At 44.1% G+C, this 21163-nt stretch overlaps 1 protein-coding gene and 1 long non-coding RNA gene across 8 annotated transcripts in view; one reads left to right on the top strand and one right to left on the bottom strand.

The window, feature by feature from the left end:
- MAP4K3 (mitogen-activated protein kinase kinase kinase kinase 3) overlaps window positions 1–16837 on the bottom strand; it is an 81918-nt gene extending 65081 nt beyond the window's left edge. For all 7 annotated transcript variants that reach the window (XM_021389865.1, XM_021389864.1, XM_021389863.1 and 4 more), the window contains exons 1-3: window positions 16575–16837; window positions 7265–7322; window positions 3933–4023 (exon numbers count right to left, since the gene is read on the bottom strand). In XM_021389865.1, coding sequence (XP_021245540.1) covers window positions 3933–4023; window positions 7265–7322; window positions 16575–16682 — 257 coding nt within the window. In that variant the 5' untranslated portion in view covers window positions 16683–16837. The remainder of the gene's footprint in view (window positions 1–3932; window positions 4024–7264; window positions 7323–16574) is intronic.
- LOC110395464 lies at window positions 14073–21163 on the top strand. Its single transcript, XR_002436402.1, has 2 exons — window positions 14073–16515; window positions 19415–21163. It is a non-coding gene; the product is annotated as an uncharacterized LOC110395464 (long non-coding RNA).

Raw genomic sequence — 21163 nt, forward strand, 5'->3', positions numbered from 1 at the left:
TACAAAGGTTTCATGCAACGGAAGTCAGTTACCGCATGCAGTTCTAGGGGTTAATTAAAGCACCGCTACTTTGAAATAATACAAAGACATTTCACTGAAGTAACTGATCAATAGCAGACACGTAAATGATGTCAGAACTTGTGAAAGACATTAGAATTGTCAATATCAGCAGTGGAACCAGAGTGAAAAAGTAACCTTGAAGAATAGAAAGACACTTGCAAGTCCAGTGCTCGTTCCCTACAGCAATACAGGACTCAGATGGAGCACAGGGCTCATGAAAGTCACTCTTTCCCATGCTGTATCCTGTTTTGATGCCAGCATGGAAATGGGGAAAAGGTAGGAGAAACCCAGCAGCCCTGGAACAGCAGAGTGGCTGCACAGTAGGAAACTTTAAAGAGTTACATGCTCTAAATTCACACCTTCATTCACTGGACACTAGCTTCCCAGTGTGGAAAAGTCCTACAGTAAAGTTAAAAAATGTAAGAGCATGAGAATAGGAGACTGTGTTTCTGACTCACTAACCTTTTCTTACTGTACTTAGGTGCTTTGAGACAAGTGAAGACCCATGTAACCGACAGTAACAGCATACATATACAGCTGTCTGAGTCTTCAGAGCAAATGGCAAGCACAGCAAACAAAACACAGAGACAGGATCAACAGCACCATTTAGTCTGCAACCAAACACCTAGGCTAACAGCACGGCAGAAATTCAGCTGCCTGGGAAATCCATATGTAAACAGAAGAGAAGCACAGGAACAACACAAAGCGAAGTGCCAAGCGTGGGATGACGGTATTTTTCTTAGTATTGAAATATACTTACAAAAACAAAAGGTCAGATAATGAGAGGGTTCAAAGGCAGCCAGTCAACTCCCCAGACAAAAGAGAAGCAGCATACCATGTGTGAAAGGGAAAGGGACCAAGCAGAAGCACAGGAGCATCAAAATACAAATTGTACATACCAAAATTGAATTCCAGGTCTGCCAAGGTACACCTCGATATCCTCTGATAGAGGAAAGCTACTTTTTTTCCCTCCCTCTCAATACAGAAAAAGCATTTCCAGCTCAAGTATCACAAGAGGCTTCAATTAAACCTCAAAACTTACACTGAGGTGAAATCTAATAATTTTGTAAATCCACAAAATGTTTGTTCAGTCTATTTTCACAAGAAAACTCAAAAAAATCAAACAGCTTTTTACTAGTTATCCTAAGCAATCTGTTCCCACTGTGATCTGTTAGACAACATAGCTGGTAAGGCAGCTGGATGCGCGTGGCAGTGCCTCTACAAAGCAAATAACCTTACCTCCAAAAACAGCCGCAAGTGGAACACGCACATTCTTGTCACAAGTTCAAGCATTAGAAAAACTACTCAAGGTAACTCCAGCAGCACTCCACAGCATAAGTCCTCCCTTCTTCCATTCAATTACTTCTTTCTTGTAAAATTAGTCTTCCTAAAAGGTTTTTAACAATGACTTGCTTGTTCAGGGAGCATGCAAGACTAATGTCGCACATCAAGACAAATGTCAACACTACTTCCTTTCCAGTACTACAGGAAGGTACAGAAAGGCGTCCCGTGTGGAAGAGGACATCTTAACGCGCAAGAAGTTGCTCTCTTGCCAAAGAAAGGTAGGCTCTGAGGCTGGGAAGAGGATTAAGGAGGTACAACCAGAGAGTGGGACAGTATCTGGTCCCAACCATACAACTTCTAGACCACGCAATTTTCATTCAAAAAGCCTCGTCACCATAACACCAAGCTTCCAAATGCTCTCCTTAGGAGGTCACAATATCCCCTGCCAACGTTACCACCTGACAAGCTGTTAGTGTGCTTGGCATCAGCTTACAGCTCCACAAATTCTCAATACAAAAAAAATCTTTAATGTGACTTCAGGGTACGTATCTGTATTAAGACTTGATTATTCATGCACAGGAAAAAGCCTGCCAGCACGGCACAGAATGCAAGTAACCTTCAAGTTAACCTTCAGCAGTACAAACTGAAGCAACAGACACTCACAGTGGAAGCCTGGAGAGCCAAGTCCCTACACACACATTCTCTATCTGTACACACACTCATGTAAACCTGTGCGTAACACAGCTCGCAGACCAGCTCAGCATTAAAGCATTCACGCTGCCAAGACAAGCACCCTCCGAGGTATGGGATGCCAGAACAGCATGTCTTGTTGATTTTATAATCAGACTTCGCTCCCTTTGTGCACCTGAGAATACAAGCAGTACATAACCACGTGCTCTTGGTAACAACTCCCTGCCTCAACCAGCATACAGCACAGATGATGTTCACCTGAACAGCTCACTGATGGTCCGCTTTCCTCTTCGTTCCTATACTTTCAGCCTATTTCATCTTACTCTGAAAATTCATTTTCCTCTTGGACACATCCTCAATATTGCACACTAACCTATGTCAGTGAAGTACTAATAAAAGCAGGTTTTCCACTACAGCCCTTTGAAATGATATATGGATATCTACATGGATATAAATAAAAACGCAGATCCCGTTGACTTGAATCACATCTGAGCACACCATACTTTTTCATTCACCTGATAACAGCTAACAACTTACTAAAACAGAGTACAATGGTTTCAGCGAGCATTCAGGACACTGAAACCAGGAGGCGGGGAGAACAAACTCCGTGCAACACCTCTGGACTCTTTGCTCAGCACACGCCCACTCCTCCAGCATTTGTTGCCAGGGCCTTGCCTCCTTCCCAGCACTGCCTCCCAGGGCTGGCAGGCTCAGCTTGGCCAGCTGCAGCCACACAGGAACCCAGTGCCAAGGTCATCACCAGCACAAGGGAGCACTCCATGCTCTCCGCTTCAACTTTCCATCCCAGATCACTCAGAGCAAGTCAGGGAACGCCTCACAAGGGCTGAGCGAGCCAGGGAGTGCACGCTCAGCTCTTCTGCAGTACTGCAAGTGTGCACGAAGCCTGCCGGCTCCAAGGAAAACAGTAATTGGGATTTCACAAGCCCTAACAGATCTGGAATTAAGTTAAAAGAAATGCAGTATTTCAGATTTAAATAGAAAAGGCGCACACCAAATACAGAAGCCAACTTCCTTCTTCAGTGATGGTAATTTCAAACATTTTCACACACTGATTTTTCACGTATCTTCTCCAAAGCACTTGGCCAATACTGCTGAAAAGCTTTGTCTGTGGCAGACGGCCAAAGATTTCAGCTGGAGCTGCTGAAGGCTACTAAGCACACGAATACCTCAACCTGGCATCCTCCAGCTAGGAAGAGAGTCTAACAATGTTGACAATATGCAGAGCTATACCATCCCATCTACATTGTCCCAGATAAAAGATGTGTAAATATCTGAAAGCAACCAGAAGTCTCTCCATTACAAGGCATTATAGCACCAGTACTCTTATTCAAGGTCAGAACAAAAAAAAAAACAAAAACAAACCACAATTCTTTAGCTCTTTATTTCCCCATACCACTCAATTTCAAGTTCTCATAGACGATTTTTCGTGACAAGAGCAATGGAGTCATAGTATTTCCAAAAATTCTGTATTATGCAATATTTATACTTTCTAAAGTTCTGCAAATTTAAGAGATGTTTCACATTTAAGAATGTGAGATTTAAGAGATACCAAAGATACTACATGCACAGGCTCTTTCTTCGTACCTTACACTTCTCCTTAATTCTCCATTTAGTATTAGGTACAAAGGCTTTTAAGCGAAAGCTCATTTCCAGTGCAAGATGACTACAGTCATTGAAAGACTTTAAGAGAAACAATATTAATAGAAAGAGACTGTAGCAAGGTGAACAGATTTTACAGTAAAAGGGAAAAAAGTACATAAGGAGATAGTACTTTCTTGGTAAATTGTGTCTTGCCTATGCAACCCTATGGACCTATCCTTTTCAAGTCAATATCAATATCGAGCCATTTTTAAGCAAGCAAAAGAAACAAACCGTACCTGAGATAACTGCCAAAATAAGCAACAATGTTGGGATGTTTACAGTCTTTCATCATAATGATTTCCTGCTGCACAACAGCAAAATCTTCTCCTGAAAAGAAGAATGAATATTATCATTGGCGTGGTCCATATCCGCATCTCAACTAGACATTCAGTATGTGTTTATAAAAAAAAGCATTTTGAGGGATTAATTATCTGCCTGTTTCACATGCAGAGAAAGCAACTATAAATCAATACTTCCTAGCAATAACTAACTATATTCTTACAAATAACAAGTCTCATTCTGGGCCGGATAGACTTCACATTTGTGGATACTTCATAGGAGAAGTGTCACATCTTTCTCAACCCTGTTTTCCCTGAGGCCCCACTGTGTCCATCTGCACACACCCTGCCAGTGCTCCAGGTTCCTCAAACATGACAAAACTATGCTATTTCTGGCCGTGTGTCCAACACGCATCCTATCACCTTCCTGAACAAAAAACACTCAACAGTACACTGCAGCAACTTCTTAGTAAACTCAGCGAGCGCATAACTTAAGGGACTGTGTGTAATTTACGTACAGATGAAACGCTGACATCTTACTACTTGGTACTTTGGATATTCCTGTCTTTCTATAAAAGATTCTTACCAGATGCATGCACTGAGACAGACATATACAAGATGGAACAGCCTGAACTCTATTTTCCAGAGCTTGTTTTGTTTTGGTGGTGTTATGCAGGGCTTTTCTAAGTAAGTTAGAGAAGGTGAAAAGAAATCAAGATGTAAGACAATGTCAGCAACACGTTTGACAGCTTTTTTATTTTTGAGAAACATATCAAACGTTCCTATGCATTTTAGAGAGAACTGTTGGTGATAGATGAACAGCTGGACTGGATGATCTTGTAGGTCTTTTCCAACCTCGGTGATTGTGTAATTCTATAACTTCAGAAGCACTCCCCTGAAATTTCTCAAGCCATAGCAAATTAAAGCTACTCTGGTATGTTATTTCTGAAAAATTTCTTCTGAAGTTTGCTTAGCTACTAGACATACATAGTACAAAAAACAACTCATTCTCACTGGCTTCAGGGACTTCATATCTAAAATAAGCCTGAAGCTCTAAAATAAAAGTTGTTCGCAAAGCTAAATGGTTAAGAGACACTTGAAGCAAATTCAAGAAGCATGAAATTCAAAGTACATCAAAACTCTTTGTCTACTGCTACAGGACACTTCAGCAAAAAGAGCTTTTAAATTGGAGCCAAAGCTATTGCCTAAGAAGCTCAACATAGACAATACACTTCTACTTATTTCTACTAATCAGTTGTCACAACCCAGAATCACATATCAGATACAGCTGTTGATAAGTTTCAAATGTAACACAATAAACTCCAGTAGAACTGGCCAACCCATTATCTAAGTAAATATGGCTTAGGTTTCTCCCATACATTAACATACTGGTCATTTAACAGTTTGGCACCTCAAATCTGATATTCATGTGCATTTTACTTAATGAAAGCAAATTTGAAACCGCTAGCTGCAAGGTAACTTCACAACCAATTGCTTACCGCTGATGGCTTGCTGTATCCTGGCTCTCCCTTTAACCAAATAGTCCAAACAAATACTGAAGAGCAAAGAAATTACTTTAACATGGAAGCAGGTATCTCCATGAAGGGACACGGCTCCTGTGTAACCTACTCCAGGAAACCTGCTTTAGCAGGGGGTTGGGATTAGATGATCTCCAGAGGTCCCTTCCAACCTCTATGATTCTGTGATTCCTACAGCATTTGAAGGGTGCTTTCATTTGCATCCAAAATATTAAAGCAGCGTAAGCACCTAACATAATTAGCCCTTAATTTTCACGCTGTCCCCAAGTCTGCGAAACTTGGCAAGTATGCCAGTACTGCACTTCTGGAACGTGGACACTTATGAAGCTGTGAGTCAACCCTCTACTTCAACTAGAAGCAACAATTATGAAGAGAACAGCTGAGCTCACCAAGCAAACAGAGGGTAACTAGAGCTCATTTTTTGTACTCCTCTCAGTATCCAAAGGCTGCCAAAAAGACTTGATTCAGCTGCAAGATGCCAGACGCTATCCCTGCCAGCATAGCACAAGAGCAAGCTCCCTCAGCAGCAGTGCATCCTCAGGCTGCCTGCTCTTCAGACAACGTGCACTGTGTAATTCAGAGAGTCCCACTCTGTGTAACAAGCCACTCCGTACTTCTGAAAGAGTGGAAAGAGTCAGCTAAGTAAAAACTGTGTTACATGAAAGGTTGACATTGTCTTTTTCATCTTTCTCCACTACGCAAGTCTCCTTCCCTGTGTTAGCTTTATAGTTCCACAGGGATATGCAGCTGGCTGCAGAAAACCCACGCTACGCACAGCCACGTACTTCAATGATGGAAGCTGTTCTAACGAGCTAAAGCAGCAGAACTTGACATGATGATCAGATTCAGACAAAGCCACGGCTTTGACAAAAAGATGCGTGATGAACATACACTTTTGGAACTACTTTGTAATATACTGTCCTGTCTTGCATTTATATTTGCAAACATGCATGCACTGTACATAAGACATTCCTAATCACCACCAGAATCTAAGAAAAAAATGGGAGAAAGTAGTAATTTCATTCAGTTCTTGCCTGCAAACTCTATTAAGATAAAACGAGGGAATATTTAAAGTATTCCACCACCCACCTCAACATTAATCTTGAGATGGAACACCAATAGTTAAAGAGTCAAACAAAAAAGGCAGGACATTTTAGTTCCCAAATTACTGTACTCATGATCAACATGTCTAGCCATATTATCAGAACAGCACTTACAAGCCTGCAATAGAAATGCTGGGATATGCACTCATAAGATACCAACATAAGCATGGTTCAAGCAAAAATCTATCATATAATAAAGCTTTTATCAGACTTTGCCAGAGAATTGCAGGAAATTTACTCAATTCCCAATACTCAGCTAATGCTCACCTATTATTTCACCCTTTCTTATTATTATTTCTCCCTCAGTTTCTCCAGGGAAATTTTTCTGTCTTCGTTTGTTTTGTTCTACGCAGATTTTCATACCACATGGGTTGAAAATACAGTACTTAAAACCAAAAAAACCCAACTCACGCTGAAATTTTAATCAGCTGATCAGCTTTCCTTTAACCATTCTCTAATACGGCTTTTCTTCTCGCATCTTGCTTGTCACACACGTTAGTTTTTGAAATAGTGTATTTTCTCCTATATTTAAACAAACAGCAATTACCCCTTTTTTTATTACATAAACTCAACTATTTTGCAAAAATGTATTTTAAACATGTAAATATTTTGTCTCAGGGACCTATTGCATCACTTAAAATACACTTACCTGGTTCTAATTTTATTACTTTGATTGCTGCTAGTTCACCCGTGTTGACATTTCTAGCCTACAAAAAAACAAACAATAAAATCAGTATTTAGAGAGCAGAACAGCAATGATTTCTGTGCCCTCCGCTTGAGATTCTCTAACAATGCAGAGTCAAAGTGCAACTGAGAAACACAAGGGTCTAAAACAATGAAATCATTTGTTGGGATCATTTTGAAGCAGAATAGCCACAGAAGGAGCCAATAAATTAAAATGTCTTGCATATGTATGTTGAATGTGAGGTTAGACTTCTCTTGTAAATACATTTCTTTTTCATTGAGATCACAGAATATACTTCCATTAGGTAAGCTTAAAATAATCCATGGCTCGGTCATCAAGCACAAAGAGAATTCTAGAGCTAGCATGTTTTTCTCCAATACAAATTTGTAAGCAGCATTCTTCTAACAGATCTTCTCATAATGGATTTCTTTTCTAATGACAAAGCAAACTATGTAACAAACACATTAAGCAGCTAACCTGTGTCACAGAATGGCTCAGAAGTGATCCCAAGGATCATCAAGCTCCAACCCCCATGCCACAGGCAGGGTCACCAACCACTTGATCAGATTGCCCAGGGCCCCATCCAACCTGACCTTGAACGCCTCCAGGGATAGGGCATCCACAGCCTGTTCCAGCACCTCACCACTCTCTCAGAAGAACTTCCCCCGACACCTAATCTTAATCTCCCCTCCTTTAGTTTAAAACCTACCTGTCTAAAAAGTTGATTTCCCTCATGTTAATAAACTCACTTTACATATTGGAAGGCCTCGATAAGATCTCTCCACAGCCTTCTCTTCTCCAAGCTGAAGAAGCCCAGTTCCTTCAACCAGCCTTCACAGGAGAGGTGCTCCAGCCCTCGGGTCATCCTCGTGGCCCTCCTCTGGACCCTCTCTGACAGCTCCACAACTTCCCTGTGCTGGGGGCGCCAGGCCTGGATGCAGAACTCCAGGTGGGGCCTCACGAGGGAAGAGTAGAGGGGGACAATCCCCTCCCTCGCCCTGCTGCCACCCCTCTTCTGATGGAGCCCAGGATACCACCGGCCTTCTGGCCTGCCAGCGCACACCGCTGGCTCACGTTATGTTTTTCACCAACCACAATCCCTGAGTCCTTCTCAGCAGAGCTCTGAAGCTGTAAGCATGCTCAGGAAGCTCTGTGCTGGCACACAACAGCCCCAAATTATGCAAGTCCTCAACTGGGCTGTACTTCCATGTTAAATTCCAACAAGTTGGCGACTGAGCTACTGCTTGAAAAGTAATTATACTACACGCAGATCTCAAGGCAGACAAGCAGGGCCCAGGGAACATCACGTGCTCCTACTCTGCAGAGTGCAACTGCTTCCGAGACTCCTGAGCGAGAGATGCAACACGTTCTGCTCCTGTCGCTACCACCTGCCCCTCGATCCCTCCTCTCAGTCAGTGACAGCTTTCTCCCTGTAAGGGTGCAAAGAAGACAAGCTGGCAAATGAATGAGTTGGAAAGAATTAAAATAGCCTTTCCCTTGCATACACAGTAGCTCCACAATCGAGTGAACAAGGGCGCTATATTTTTAAAAAGCCATTAAGAAGAAACACAATTAACAATAATCCTGATTGCTCTGAAGGATGCTCAGCTCCTCCCTCCCCTCTCCTAAGGGCAGTCTCAGGAGTTTCAGTAACTGGAGCTGCATCGCACAGGACAGTCACTGGCTGCACCAAATGCCGCTCTGTGCCCTACACAGAGCCCAGAATACGAGGCCTGTTGTGCTTTTCCTTTTTTCCCCCATGCACTTTTAAAATCAAGAAGTGCCAGATCTGTGGAAGAATTACATAATGTAACGACACAGAGAGGCCACCACCTTTAACTTGTTTATCATCTTGGTTTTAAGTCACTTTGCAGCTCAGAGGCTTGTGGTGAGATTAGTGAGGTTCCCCTTCTGAAATATATTTTAAAACTAACTTTTTAAAAGAGAAAGCAAACGCTGATCCCCAGTACTGCAAAGCCATGAGACTCATCAAATGCTATAAGGCACTCACCAAACAGCAGCTTGAGAGCTGGCTGATGGCTTTTCCATCGCCATAACTGATGGAAAAGAAGCAAGATAAATCAGAAGGCTATGAAAAATAGCCAGCAATAGAGTCTGGAAATAAATGCAGCGTGCATTCCTCTGTTTAGAGGCCTACCCGGGTAGTTCCCTGTGCAGCTGACCTCAAACATCTCACTATTCCTTGTGGTGGCCGTGCTCTTCTGTGATGCTGGAAGCATGGGCATTTGTAAATATTTTGGAGGCAGATGGTTATGAATAGATCCTGAGATCAGTGAGAAACCTACAGAAATCAGACAGTAGTCCAAACGTGACAGGCTGTAGAAAGAAGAGTTAAAAAATAAAATCCGTCTGGCAGCCCTTTCCCCGTAAGCCGTTATTTGTGTGTTCCTGTGATGGCAGCAGTGTCTCCGATCATCGCTTTGTGGCAGCAACAATGATGCTACAGACACTAAAAATAGCAAAAATACTGCTTCCTTTCATCCGTAACAGAGAATGAAGGCAACTCGAGAGAGAAGGTGGCACTGCTGAAGCATGATTTTTATTCCTTACTTCTTTTCCCTAACACCTACTTTCATAGGAAGAAACAAAGGCCAGATGTTCATGAATTGAAAGTCAGTATTCTTTTAACCTCTGAGATTAACGAGAAAGATTAATTATGCTGATGAGATCATCTGTGAGTCTTGTTAATCCTAGAAGATATGTTTTGGAACAGCTAGCAAGATTATCAACAAGACATCACTGCAGTGGGCACAAACGATGAGATCCTGGAGTTCGGCAGCCTGCATTCAGCTGGGATGTGCAAGCAAAGCTGGGAGTCCAGTGCAGAGGCTTCAGGGATGCTACCACTCTAAAAGTCAACGAGCTGTTCAGTAAATACTCCCTACACACACACACACACACAATACTATGTTCAACTCTCAGAAATTTCTAACTACAGGTCACTGTGTTAGAAGTTGTTTACGGCAACAAAAAAAATCAAGAAACAAATTGGGTAGGAACTATGGAAAATTTTGAAGCAAATTTTACCAAATAAAACATATGAAGATTCTTGCCGTTAATCACCATGTGACAGCAATGCCAGAAAATTATCAACAGCAGACAGACAAATCTACAGATACAGCCATAGTAGGACGTGCATCATCCCAGCCAAAGGAAGAAATGCTGAGCAGCTGGCAGCCTCGCCAAACCTGCACTCTCCAAACCCTGTGGCTGGTACCATCCCCTCCTGTCACTGAGATTTCTCTTCTTTTGAGAATAGGACATTGAAGAACCATGGGTGGGAAAGAAGAAATGCTAAAGCTGAAAATACACAGCGCTTCCTCCCTTCTCCAACACCAGCATTAACAGGACTCCTCAGCCAGCCGGTCATTCTCTCAGCCACTATCTTCCTGGACTCGCAAAAATCAGAAAGCAAGAGCACAATCTGATTTAATGCGGGTCAGCAATGCCCTCAGGAAGGGCTGACTACCAGCTGCTTCAGGGCATGAGTTATTCCTTGAGACAACATGACTTGAGATCAGCAATCTAGATAAGGTAGCAGTTTGTATCCTATTCCATTTGGGCTATTAACACTGAATTTGTGAGCATCCTGACTGCAGTGGTAAAAGGGCTCCTCACAAAGAATGAAGACTAGGTACCCCCACAAATATTCAAATCAATCTTATCAAATTGCTTTGGAGACATCTGTTGGAAAACAACTCCCTGCTCAAGCTCACACAAATGAGAGACTGGAAAACACACAGCACTTCAAACTTTCTCAACGCTCACTGGAAATGGGAGCCGGCTCAGAATCCTACAGGGAGAACGCTTGTGTGCATACTATACAACAGCTCGGTACACTGAGGACACTGCCTTACGCTTTCATTTAGCGTAATCACAGTGGAGTTGCCAACTACTTACAGGTTTTGAAATTAGAGCATAAATAAGGCACAGCTGGCTGAAGAACAATTTCAAACAAGTACTTTTGAGTCAGAAAAAACAATCAAAAATTTCAAAGACTCACGGTGTCTGTCAGAAAAACCCACATTTCTCAGGGGCCAACTCCTAGCCCCTATGATGATGATGGAACAGCAAACGCCAGAAGCTTTACCTCCCATCAGCGTTTCCACCAGTAGAAGCCTGCAGCTAGTTCCTGCAAAAGCAGATTTCACAAAACGCACCCCCTACTTTGCCATCTTTACTACAATGTCATCTATTTAGAAATCAAAATGGATGCACAATCCATCTGCCCTTTTATAGAAATGAACTATGTCAACAGGAATGCGTTGCATGCGTTTTCCAGAAGCAAAGACAGTGTTGTTGGCCCACAGGCATACCATTAAATGCATACAGCCCTTAAGGTCTGCTCTGGAAAGCCATACAGAGCTCCTCATCCTAACCAGTGGATGAAGACAAAAAACCAACTTAAGTCAAGCTGGAGAAGCGCTACCTGTTCAAACAGAAATAATTACTAGCATCTCTGTGACAACAGCAAGCAGTCAGATCAAAACGTTACCTGAAAAACAGCCACTCACTATAAATAAAAGATAGAAAAGTCTATTTTTTTTGTTGTTATCGCATCATACAAAATTCTATTAACCAAAAATGCCTCAAAATTGGATGGACTTCATTACTCCAAAATAGAGAATGGAAGAGCAGTGGAATAGAATAGCACAGCAGTCAGATGGGCTCTGTGTGTGAGCTCTGCTTAGCCAAGCAGAAGACAAGCAGATGTGCATGGGATGTGTCTGCAAAGGAAGAGGAATGCTCGTACTTAGTACCGCGCCTAATACATGCCACAACAGTATACATATAACAGGGAGACGCCTGTGCAGTTCAGCCATAAAATCCAGGCTCCAAAGAGGTAAATCACTTGCCAAATTTCTGTTTGTCCTTCAAACAGAAGCTGGTCACATCAAGCATACAACACTACAAGAAAAACTGGGCCAAGAAGCAAAGTCTAAGACAATAATTACAGCGTGCTTCTGGTTTCAACTACTTCACACCTTAACTGCTGACCAAAACGTGGACAAGCAGTTTCTAAACAAGTTCCTACTTCCTAGGATAACTCATCCGCAGCACAGAAAGACCCAGCTCAGCTCTGCCACCCTACGCGCTCCCTAGACCCCTTGCTTGCAGCCCTCTTGAAGCCAGGAGTTGAGCCCACGCTCAGCTTGCAGCAATCCATCTGCCTCCTTTTTTGGTTCCTTTTCTACCAGGCTGGCTAACTGCACCAGCTCGGGCAGCATGCTGAGCTTCAGAGCTCATACAGGATAAGCAGTGAGAGCGGAGACTAAAGCTAGGAATAGGGCAGGGAGTCCCCTGGCTCTCAGGCAATACTAAGATGGGCTAACCCGATGTCACAGCTTAGGAGGAAGTCGCAGCTGTAATTAACCTGAATTGAACTACTAAGAGTTATGGTAAAAATAAACGACATTCCATATTCTGGTAGGAGGCACAATACCAAAGCCTGACAGAGCTACAGTTTTAGAAAGGAGTGCTTTAACAGGGATATTGCTAACCTAAGAAATCCTGAAATAAAGATTCTTCAAAAAGGATCTTTATCCTTCAGAAGGAGCTTGAACAACTGTAAGGTACATGACAAGACTAAAACACGCATCAAAAGCACACAAGTAAAACGCACTGCTTAAATATTCCTGGGTCTTCACTGCTCCTGGAGAACGGATGGCTTAATGGATCACCCCAGGAAAGAGAAGCAAAGAAGAAAAATGAATCCTGCGTACGATTCTGCAAAATGGAAGACTCTTCAGGTTCATCTGTTCCGGACATACTCTCCTCCGGCAAAACATGGGACTGCTGTCAGAAACCAAAGACTGAAACAGAATCTGAGCATTCCGATCTCAAACAGTTGGGGTGGTAAATATGACTTTCCTCGATAAAAACAATACCCTAACCAAAGGACTGGGGAGCAGACAAATCAGACTTTCTCTGTTCTGAAATGAGATGCCAAACAAACGAAAAGAACAGAGTTTAAGTATACCTGACACAACCAAAACCTCTGCAGAAACAACAGTGCGGTCTAATTATCACAAACACAACTTCCAGTAAAAGGGAAAGAAGAATGGCCTGTTTGTAAGACACTGAAAATCTTTGGAAGGGTCCACCCATAGCAGATAACAACCTGTAAGATGGCAAATTAAGTTCAATGTTTATTAAAACAAAATGATCTTTTTTTTTTAAAAGATACCCTGTGATAAAAGTTAATTGTATGAACAAACAAAGGGGATCTACAATCACCTTGGAATATAAGTCAAATCTACATGCAGCTACCACCAAAACCACAGGAATGAGATTACAGAGGTGAAAAGGAAAACTATAGCACTGGGATGTTAATTATTAATATGGTTCTTAGAACATCCCATTGGAAGCTGTAACCCAAAACCAAAAAGAACTTGCGTACAGGGATGATCAGACTAGCAATTTCATACCATCAGATAAAAGTCTTTCTAAAATCAGAGATAAAATAATTAAGCAATTGTCTCACTTCACTCTAGAAAATTATTTCCCAAAAGGGCACAGGATGGGGTAATGCATTTTTTGGCTGTGAAGAAGATACAACTCCTCTTTTATGCTACGCTCGCCATGCCATGCAATGAAACTCTTCTTGACAGTGAAATACGGAAACACAGAAGAAAGAAATTAGTGTATGACAGCAAACAGGCTTTCCACCTTTCCCTTAATAGATGAGAAAATTCAACAGAAACTGAAGGTGAAGATAAGAATTTTGCTGACACGTAACTGCAGTCAGAGAAGCAATTCTGCTCTCAACTTCATATAAAGTCTGGTTTAGAGACTAAGTTACTTGACAAGTACGTTTATTAAGACACACAAAATCAGACAAGTGATAAAGTGATACGCAAAACTGAAAATCACTTAGCTCCAAGAAAATACTATTAGAAGATCAACTGTGTTTTGTTACAGAAGCATCAGCTGAGCTACCTAGGTAGTAACTTGATTTCGCCATTAACTGACTCTACCAACCTGACAGGAGACATCGCTGGAGAAGGGAATTGATCATAATCCTCCATTTTATCTAAATGTCTAATGAGAGCTTTGTAATATTGTTTTACCTATCATGGCAACATATCTTCACTGAAATATTATTTTTTAAATCTTCCAGATATCTTTCAGACCCTCACAGAAAACAGTATTATGTCCAGCATTGATATCCCTGGGATACCCCAGTAACTAAGAATCAGCTAAAACTAGACACAACTTCATCTCCTACAATAAACTTTGGTTGGAAAAGATAACGTTGACTATAGATACCTGATACAGAGCTAATCACATGAAAACACTACCCATTACTTTTCTTAGTATGAACTCATTAGTTTATTCCACGCCACTGGCTCTTATAAATTCTAAGACCTTCAGAGCAGAGACTCTCTCTGTTTTGTTAGTTAAAGTGTTCCACCTGTCTAACAGTAGGCCCGTGCATTTCCATAGCTCAGCTCAAAGAAAAAGGATTGAGGAAGTGGATGCCAGCCTGCTCTGCTTTCAGCTTCTCCAAACTTTGCCAGGAAAGCAGGTTACAGAAAGGTCAGCATACAGAAAGAATGTCAACATAAGGAGGCTGTCCTCTTGTTACGGCAATAATTTGTACCTGCTAACAGCAGAAATACCTCCCTGCATGGCTCTCCCTGCTAATGTGGGCAAAAATGAAGTTTTTAAAGAATAGTTTGAGGTCATCTGAGTACACCCAGTACTTGGATCAGATCTGCTGAAATCCCACCACCAATGAACACCGTGTTCACATCAGTAACCTCAGCTCTGCTGAACTGCTTCACTGACCACAAAGTTCACCCATAGAAAGCAAGATGAAGCTAATCAAAGAGGCTTTAAGATTAATCCCCTCACAAATTCAGGATAAAGGCCTAGTAAGCTCACATGTGGATGACACATACGAGTATATTACTTCCTCTTTGTGACATTAGCAGTAACTGTGCCTCATTATGATTCTCAGGCTAATTTCACGTTCCTCTTTGAAGGCACCCTGGGCAACACCTTGCCTCGAAATGAAACAGGCAATAATTCTTCCAGGAGAAAAGCATGACTCATTTTCCCTACACTGTTCACAACCTAATTGTAAAGTAAGAAAGTGTTTATCTCACTTTTGTCAACAGTAAACAAATATTTTTAAACTTAGCCCAACATATCCTTGTTCTAATATATCCCCTTCCATCTCAGCTGTCATGTGGAAACACGAAACATAGACAAATCCATTCTGAGAGAGAACAAAAAGTTACGAGCAGTAACTAACCAAGCAATGAACCAAAGGTGATAGCAATGTAAATATGATAATCACCAAGAAAACTATGACAAATTCAACAGAAACTAACAGGTCTCACGCACATAGCGGTAGTGTAAATGGAAATATTCAAACTATGCTTAGAAGTAACATCCTTAGAATAAAACTGTGGATACAGAAGACAGAATTTGCATCTGTCAGTCACGTACAAAGCACTGAGCAAACCCAATCAATAAGGGATCGCAGTCAGTAGGCAGGTTTCAAACTGCAATGAACATCAAGAGAACAGTTTGCAGAAAAATAAAAGACAGAGCGTGACACAAGCAGGCTTGGATAACTAAAGCATCAGAACAACGCACTAATACCCTAAACTGGCAAGGTAGGGAAGGCAACACAATAACCCTTTTCAGTGAAGCAATCAAGCTGGGAGTTAGTGTGCTAAGAGGGTAGGTACACGAGGATTCAGGTCCTGAAGCTTTTCTGACATCCAAGCAAAATAGACTGTACTAAAAACTGCCCTACCCCAAACAAGACACTACCCTAGGGACACTCACTTTAAGGCAGAGGCAACATCAGTGCTACTTATAAGCGACTGAACCTCCCATCACAGAATACTTCTGACCATTCTGGCACAGCCCTGCCTACCAGAACCCATTTCGTTCAGCAAACAAACTGCGATGCCGCCTGGGAACGCGCGGCTGAAGCAACGCTTCCAGAAGACTGCCCCTAAGGAAGCTCCGGGCTCAGCCCTGCCACCAGCGGCACACACAGCTGCCTGGGCCCGGCGGGTGCCTCCCGCGCCTCAGAGCCCGCACCGAGCCCGGAGAGCGGCAGCCCGGGGCACGGCTACCCGAGCCGGCACCCGCAGCGACAGGACGCAGCTCCGGAACTTGACATAAGGCCCAAACGCGGAGCTGCCCCGTGGCCCAGCCCACACGGGCCGCAGGTACCGAGGCCGCCCGCCGAGCCGGGTCGAACCGCGCCGTCCCACCCTCGGGCCCGTACCTTGTAGACGTCGCCGTAAGTGCCGCTGCCGATGCGCTGGATGAGCTCGAAGTCCTCCTGGGGGTTACGCCGGGACAAGTCGCACACCCGTCCGCCACCACCGCTCATGGTGCCGGGGGGGAGCCCCGCTCTACAGCGGCCCCGGGCAGGGGAGGGGATGGCAGCTGAGGGGAGGGCGCCCGGGCACAGCGCTCACCGCCGCCCCCTGCCCCGCTCCGGCAACATGGCGCTGCGCCGCCACAACGCGCACGCGCGCCGCCCCGCCCCGGCGTACCGCGCACGCGCGGAGAGAGGCGGAGGTGCATTCCTGCGCATGCGCGGCCGCCGCAGCTCCGCGTGAGGCCGTGGAGCCGCGAGGCCCGTCGGGGCGGGGCCGAGATCCTGAGGGACGTGAGGGCGGGGCCCGGCGGCAGGGCGGGGGCTACTTTTCGGCTGAGGTGTTCGCAGCGCCGAGCTCGTTTCTCCCCTTAAAGCCTACTTTCTCTCGCCCCGTACTGCCTGGGCTACCTCTGATCTTACAGAAAACCCCGTGGGTTTCTACACTTTGGCGCCAGTTCACCCAAATACCTTCCTCATTCCTTTTGCTCAGTGCCAATGTCCGCAGACACATGATAGCTGTGCCGAGGACCTCTCTGGAGGCAGCAGCTTCTCGGACTTTGAAGCATTGCTGGACATGTTCCATGCTTCAAGAGCCACAGAGTCAGGGGGTGGGCCGCTGCTCCCTGCCATCCCACCCTTCGGAGGCTGTCATCCTTACCTGACATGAGGCTGAGGCACAAGAATCACAAGCAGACAGAGCAAGGTGAACAGCTCTTCCTGAAGGTGCTAGAGATATGGGTATTGGCGTTGCAACTCCTTCCAGCTTCAGCCAACCTCACACATACCAAGGGTCAGAAAAACCAGCTCTTCCTTAGGACTTCCCCTAGTCAAATCACTGTGACGTGCCGCTGCAGTGCCTCCAGGGACCACGAGCCCTCACTATTCTCAGCAGCACCCCAGAGCCACAGAACATACCAAGGCTGGAGGTGGCGTTAGTTCCAGGGCTCACCATGCTCACAACCCATCTTTCCGGCTGCCACTTAGATCCAAAACATCAACATCATGTGTTGGTTGTGATCATAAGCTGTGCTCCAAAGAAAGTGCTGGAAGTGAAGCTATGTTGAGGGCCTGGTTGGATCTAGAGGTGGGAGGGAGGTGAAGAGGCCCCTGTGCACCACTTCCATACTGGTATACTCCTGCTGCCCAGGGAGAAGAGCCAAGCCTGGGATACTTCCCAATTTAGGTGTAAAAAGGCAGCAATGCATCTGGGACATTTTCTCCCTCTCCTCAAACAGAAGGTCTTTATGCTGCACTTCACAGGAAAAAATCTCTCTCTCCCCTATCATATTGTGGATCGCTTGAAGACTCACTTTCTTCTCTGCACGCTTCCTCTTTAAATCTAAAGGTGTGAATCTGCAGCTGGAGAACCAGTGATTAGGGGAAAGCACCACCTCACCAGAGCAAGCTCAAGGAGTTGTACCTACGTAGGACAGGACCCTCTGTGCTGCATGCCTCAACTGTCTGTAAAAGGCTGCACGGCCATTTACCTCCTTGTAAAGCAGCCACCTCTGTGGTGCATCTCAAGGAGCAGGGTACTAGCGGCAGGATGTGCTGGCGTAGCTAAAGAACATAGAAAGTAAAAACAAGAGAAAAAGTCTTGCAAAATAAATAAAGTCACTCTGGCCCTTCTGTTACCCTCCCCTGCAAGTTCAGTGGCATGGCACTGCCGCCCCAGCAAGCGTGAGCTGCTGAGGGAAATCAGCAATAGCCTGTTCCCTGCTATAGTCTGAGGAAAGTTGTAACCTGTGGATGGAGGCCACAAAGGGGAGGGAAGAAGTTGTGGTCCCACGTAATAGGAATGATTTCTGAGTGCTGCTGGCCATGGGTGGTCTCTGGACACCGGGACTGGTATTGGTAGGAGCAGGGCAGAGAAGGACTGACAGGAACCAATCACAAGAGCTGGCTTCAGGAAAGGAGGAGTATTACCAGCACCAGGAGGGGAGATCAGAGCACCTCATCTTCCTCTCCAGCAGGTATCTCTCAGAGGTGCATTATTAACACATAAGCATGTTCGCCAGCCAATAGGTATGCTTGTGCAACATCCCTTTCAACTTATCAAAGACAATCCAGCAGTACAAATGTCACCTGCTCCCTAAGCGATCAGCACAGCTCACCCTGTCCATTTCCTAAGAAAGAGGCAGGAATGAGATGCTAGCTTGCATAAGAAGGTTGCCTTTCCCCTTGCCTCTGCAGGAGTTAGCAGACCTTGGGTTGGAAACCTGCATTCCAGCATCTCTGGAGGACATCCAGCAGCAGATGTTTCAGGAGGTGACGTCAGGAGCCACATGCTAAATAATTATGGCAAAACCTGTCTGCATGGAAACTCCCCAGCTTTCAGAAACTGGGGCATTCATGTTCATCCAAGTTACTTTAAATTTAAACTCAGAGATGAAGTAGAGAACGAAGTGTATCACGGTGCGTTTGCATAAATCCGTGCTGCACCTACATCCTGAATCTTACGCGGCTGAAGCTGTATGATTGCATAGCTCACATAAAACTGGTAGGTTCACAGCACAGCTACAGAACCACTCATGTGCAGCAGTCTCATTGGTTTGATCCTAGATAGGATTATCTTCTACTTACAGGCACTTGTAGGTATGGAGTTGCTCCTACTGTGGGTCTGCCTGGCACCAGCCAGCTGCGCAAGTGCCTGTTTCTAAGCATCTCTACCCTTTCTCCTGCAAGGGAAGGGATGTTCACTGTAAAACCCACTTTTTATTTCTCTGTCTTGGTGTCAACAGACTTCAGAAGAATCACCGTGTTTCCCAGGCATGGCTGCAGCTGATCTCTGCAGGTGCATCATGGCAGAAACTAGTTTCTTTGTGGAGGAACGCCTCACCCAGCACATCGCAGGTCTTCTGCTCTTGATGACAGGTAATGGCAACGCACCATTCTAGCGAGATAATTATGTGTGAAGACTTCACCAGGTTTGCCTTGAGTAGGCAGCACATGATGCCAGTAAGTGGAGCACACCTTTCCTTCTCATCTCCAGTTATTGTGCCTTGCATGAAGCGAGTCACTTGCACAAGTGGAATAACCAGTAATTAAAAAACAAAACAAAAAAACAACTAAGAAGTGTTCTAGGCCTCATGCAGCAGGACCATGGGACTAAAGCAACCGCTCCCTCTCCATCACATGCAAAGTGATATCTTTTCTCGTGAGCAGAGCTGTCCCTCCCTAGGGTTTGCAGTCCTTGGTGTTGGATTGAATGTTTCATGCTGAGGTAGGGAAGGGGAACACTTTCACAAAAAAAAGAAAAAAGTTGGCTGTAAAATTAATGGTTGTTTATAGAAGGAGAGCTAAAGTCCCCTAACAAGAATCCAGTGTGAGCTTGAAGCATCTATACTCACAAGGCTATGCACAATGCTTTCTCTCATACCAAAGGAAATATTTTGATTTGAGCAGCTATAATGCACAGGCATAGCATTTGTTTTTTTTTTCCTTTAAAAAGTTTAGAAAGCATAGGCCTGAGGAAAGGCTTGCTGTGCATGGTTAATCTAGCAGCTTAATGAAAAATTTAGCCTAATGAAAAATGCCTAATGAAGAGTGAGCCGAGGCTGGGAGGTGGGTGCCTGCAGACAGATGGGGACAGACTTTCCCCCCAGCCACCCTCTGCAGAGCTATACCGTGGGAGGCTGGCGAGGGCCACCCACTGAGGTGGATTACCTGCTCTGTAACCTTCAGATCAGATTACACACAGCACATACAAAACTATTTTCCTGGCTCCGAGGAGGTGTGCAGTGGGCTCTGCTCCCACAGAGGGGGGTTCTGCATCACAGCTGCAACTTTTGCTCAAGGTGATTTTACCACGTGGGTCAAGTCTGATCGTGAACAGAGGCTTTTGCTATCACGCTCAGTTTGAAGGGGCAGGAGTGGCTGAGGTCACAGAGGGGACTCCTCTGTTTTTAAAAGTAACAACTAAGAAGTTAACTGGAAACAATTCACAACCACAGAGCTACAGCTCAGTCTAGCATAATTGGGTAATACATTAGAACAACACAAATACCAGTAATTATAACCTGTGTGCTACCTGAGATAACTTGTATCAACAAAGCTGGGTGCAAGTTATTTGATTACTAAGGCTTAACATTTCTTTTGTTACTTGCACTCAGAATATCAAAGCGATTATTTCATTTGCAGCAATATTTTGCAATATTTCTATTTTCGAGGATCTGCAAGTAAAGAAATAACAGAAAAGTCATCGTTGCCAGATGAATCCTAGACAGCATTATACCCCTTTTCCCAGGGCATCTTGTGTAATGTTACGATTCAGTACATTTTGCATTTGATCTTAAAGACAGGGTTTGTTGCCCCTCCCCGCTTCCCAGTGCCCACATACACCTTTTTCTAAAACTAAAAAAGTATGTGCCTGCATCTTTTTATACATCCCTTGTACAGGAAGTTCCCGTGTAATTTGTAAATAACCAAGATTTCCATTCTCAGCACCTGAGCTGCACTGTAAGAAAAGATTAAATGACTCCAGTCTATTC

This window comes from Numida meleagris, chromosome 3 (genome assembly GCF_002078875.1).
Source record: "Numida meleagris isolate 19003 breed g44 Domestic line chromosome 3, NumMel1.0, whole genome shotgun sequence".
In the NCBI taxonomy this organism is placed as follows: Eukaryota; Metazoa; Chordata; class Aves; order Galliformes; family Numididae; genus Numida; species Numida meleagris.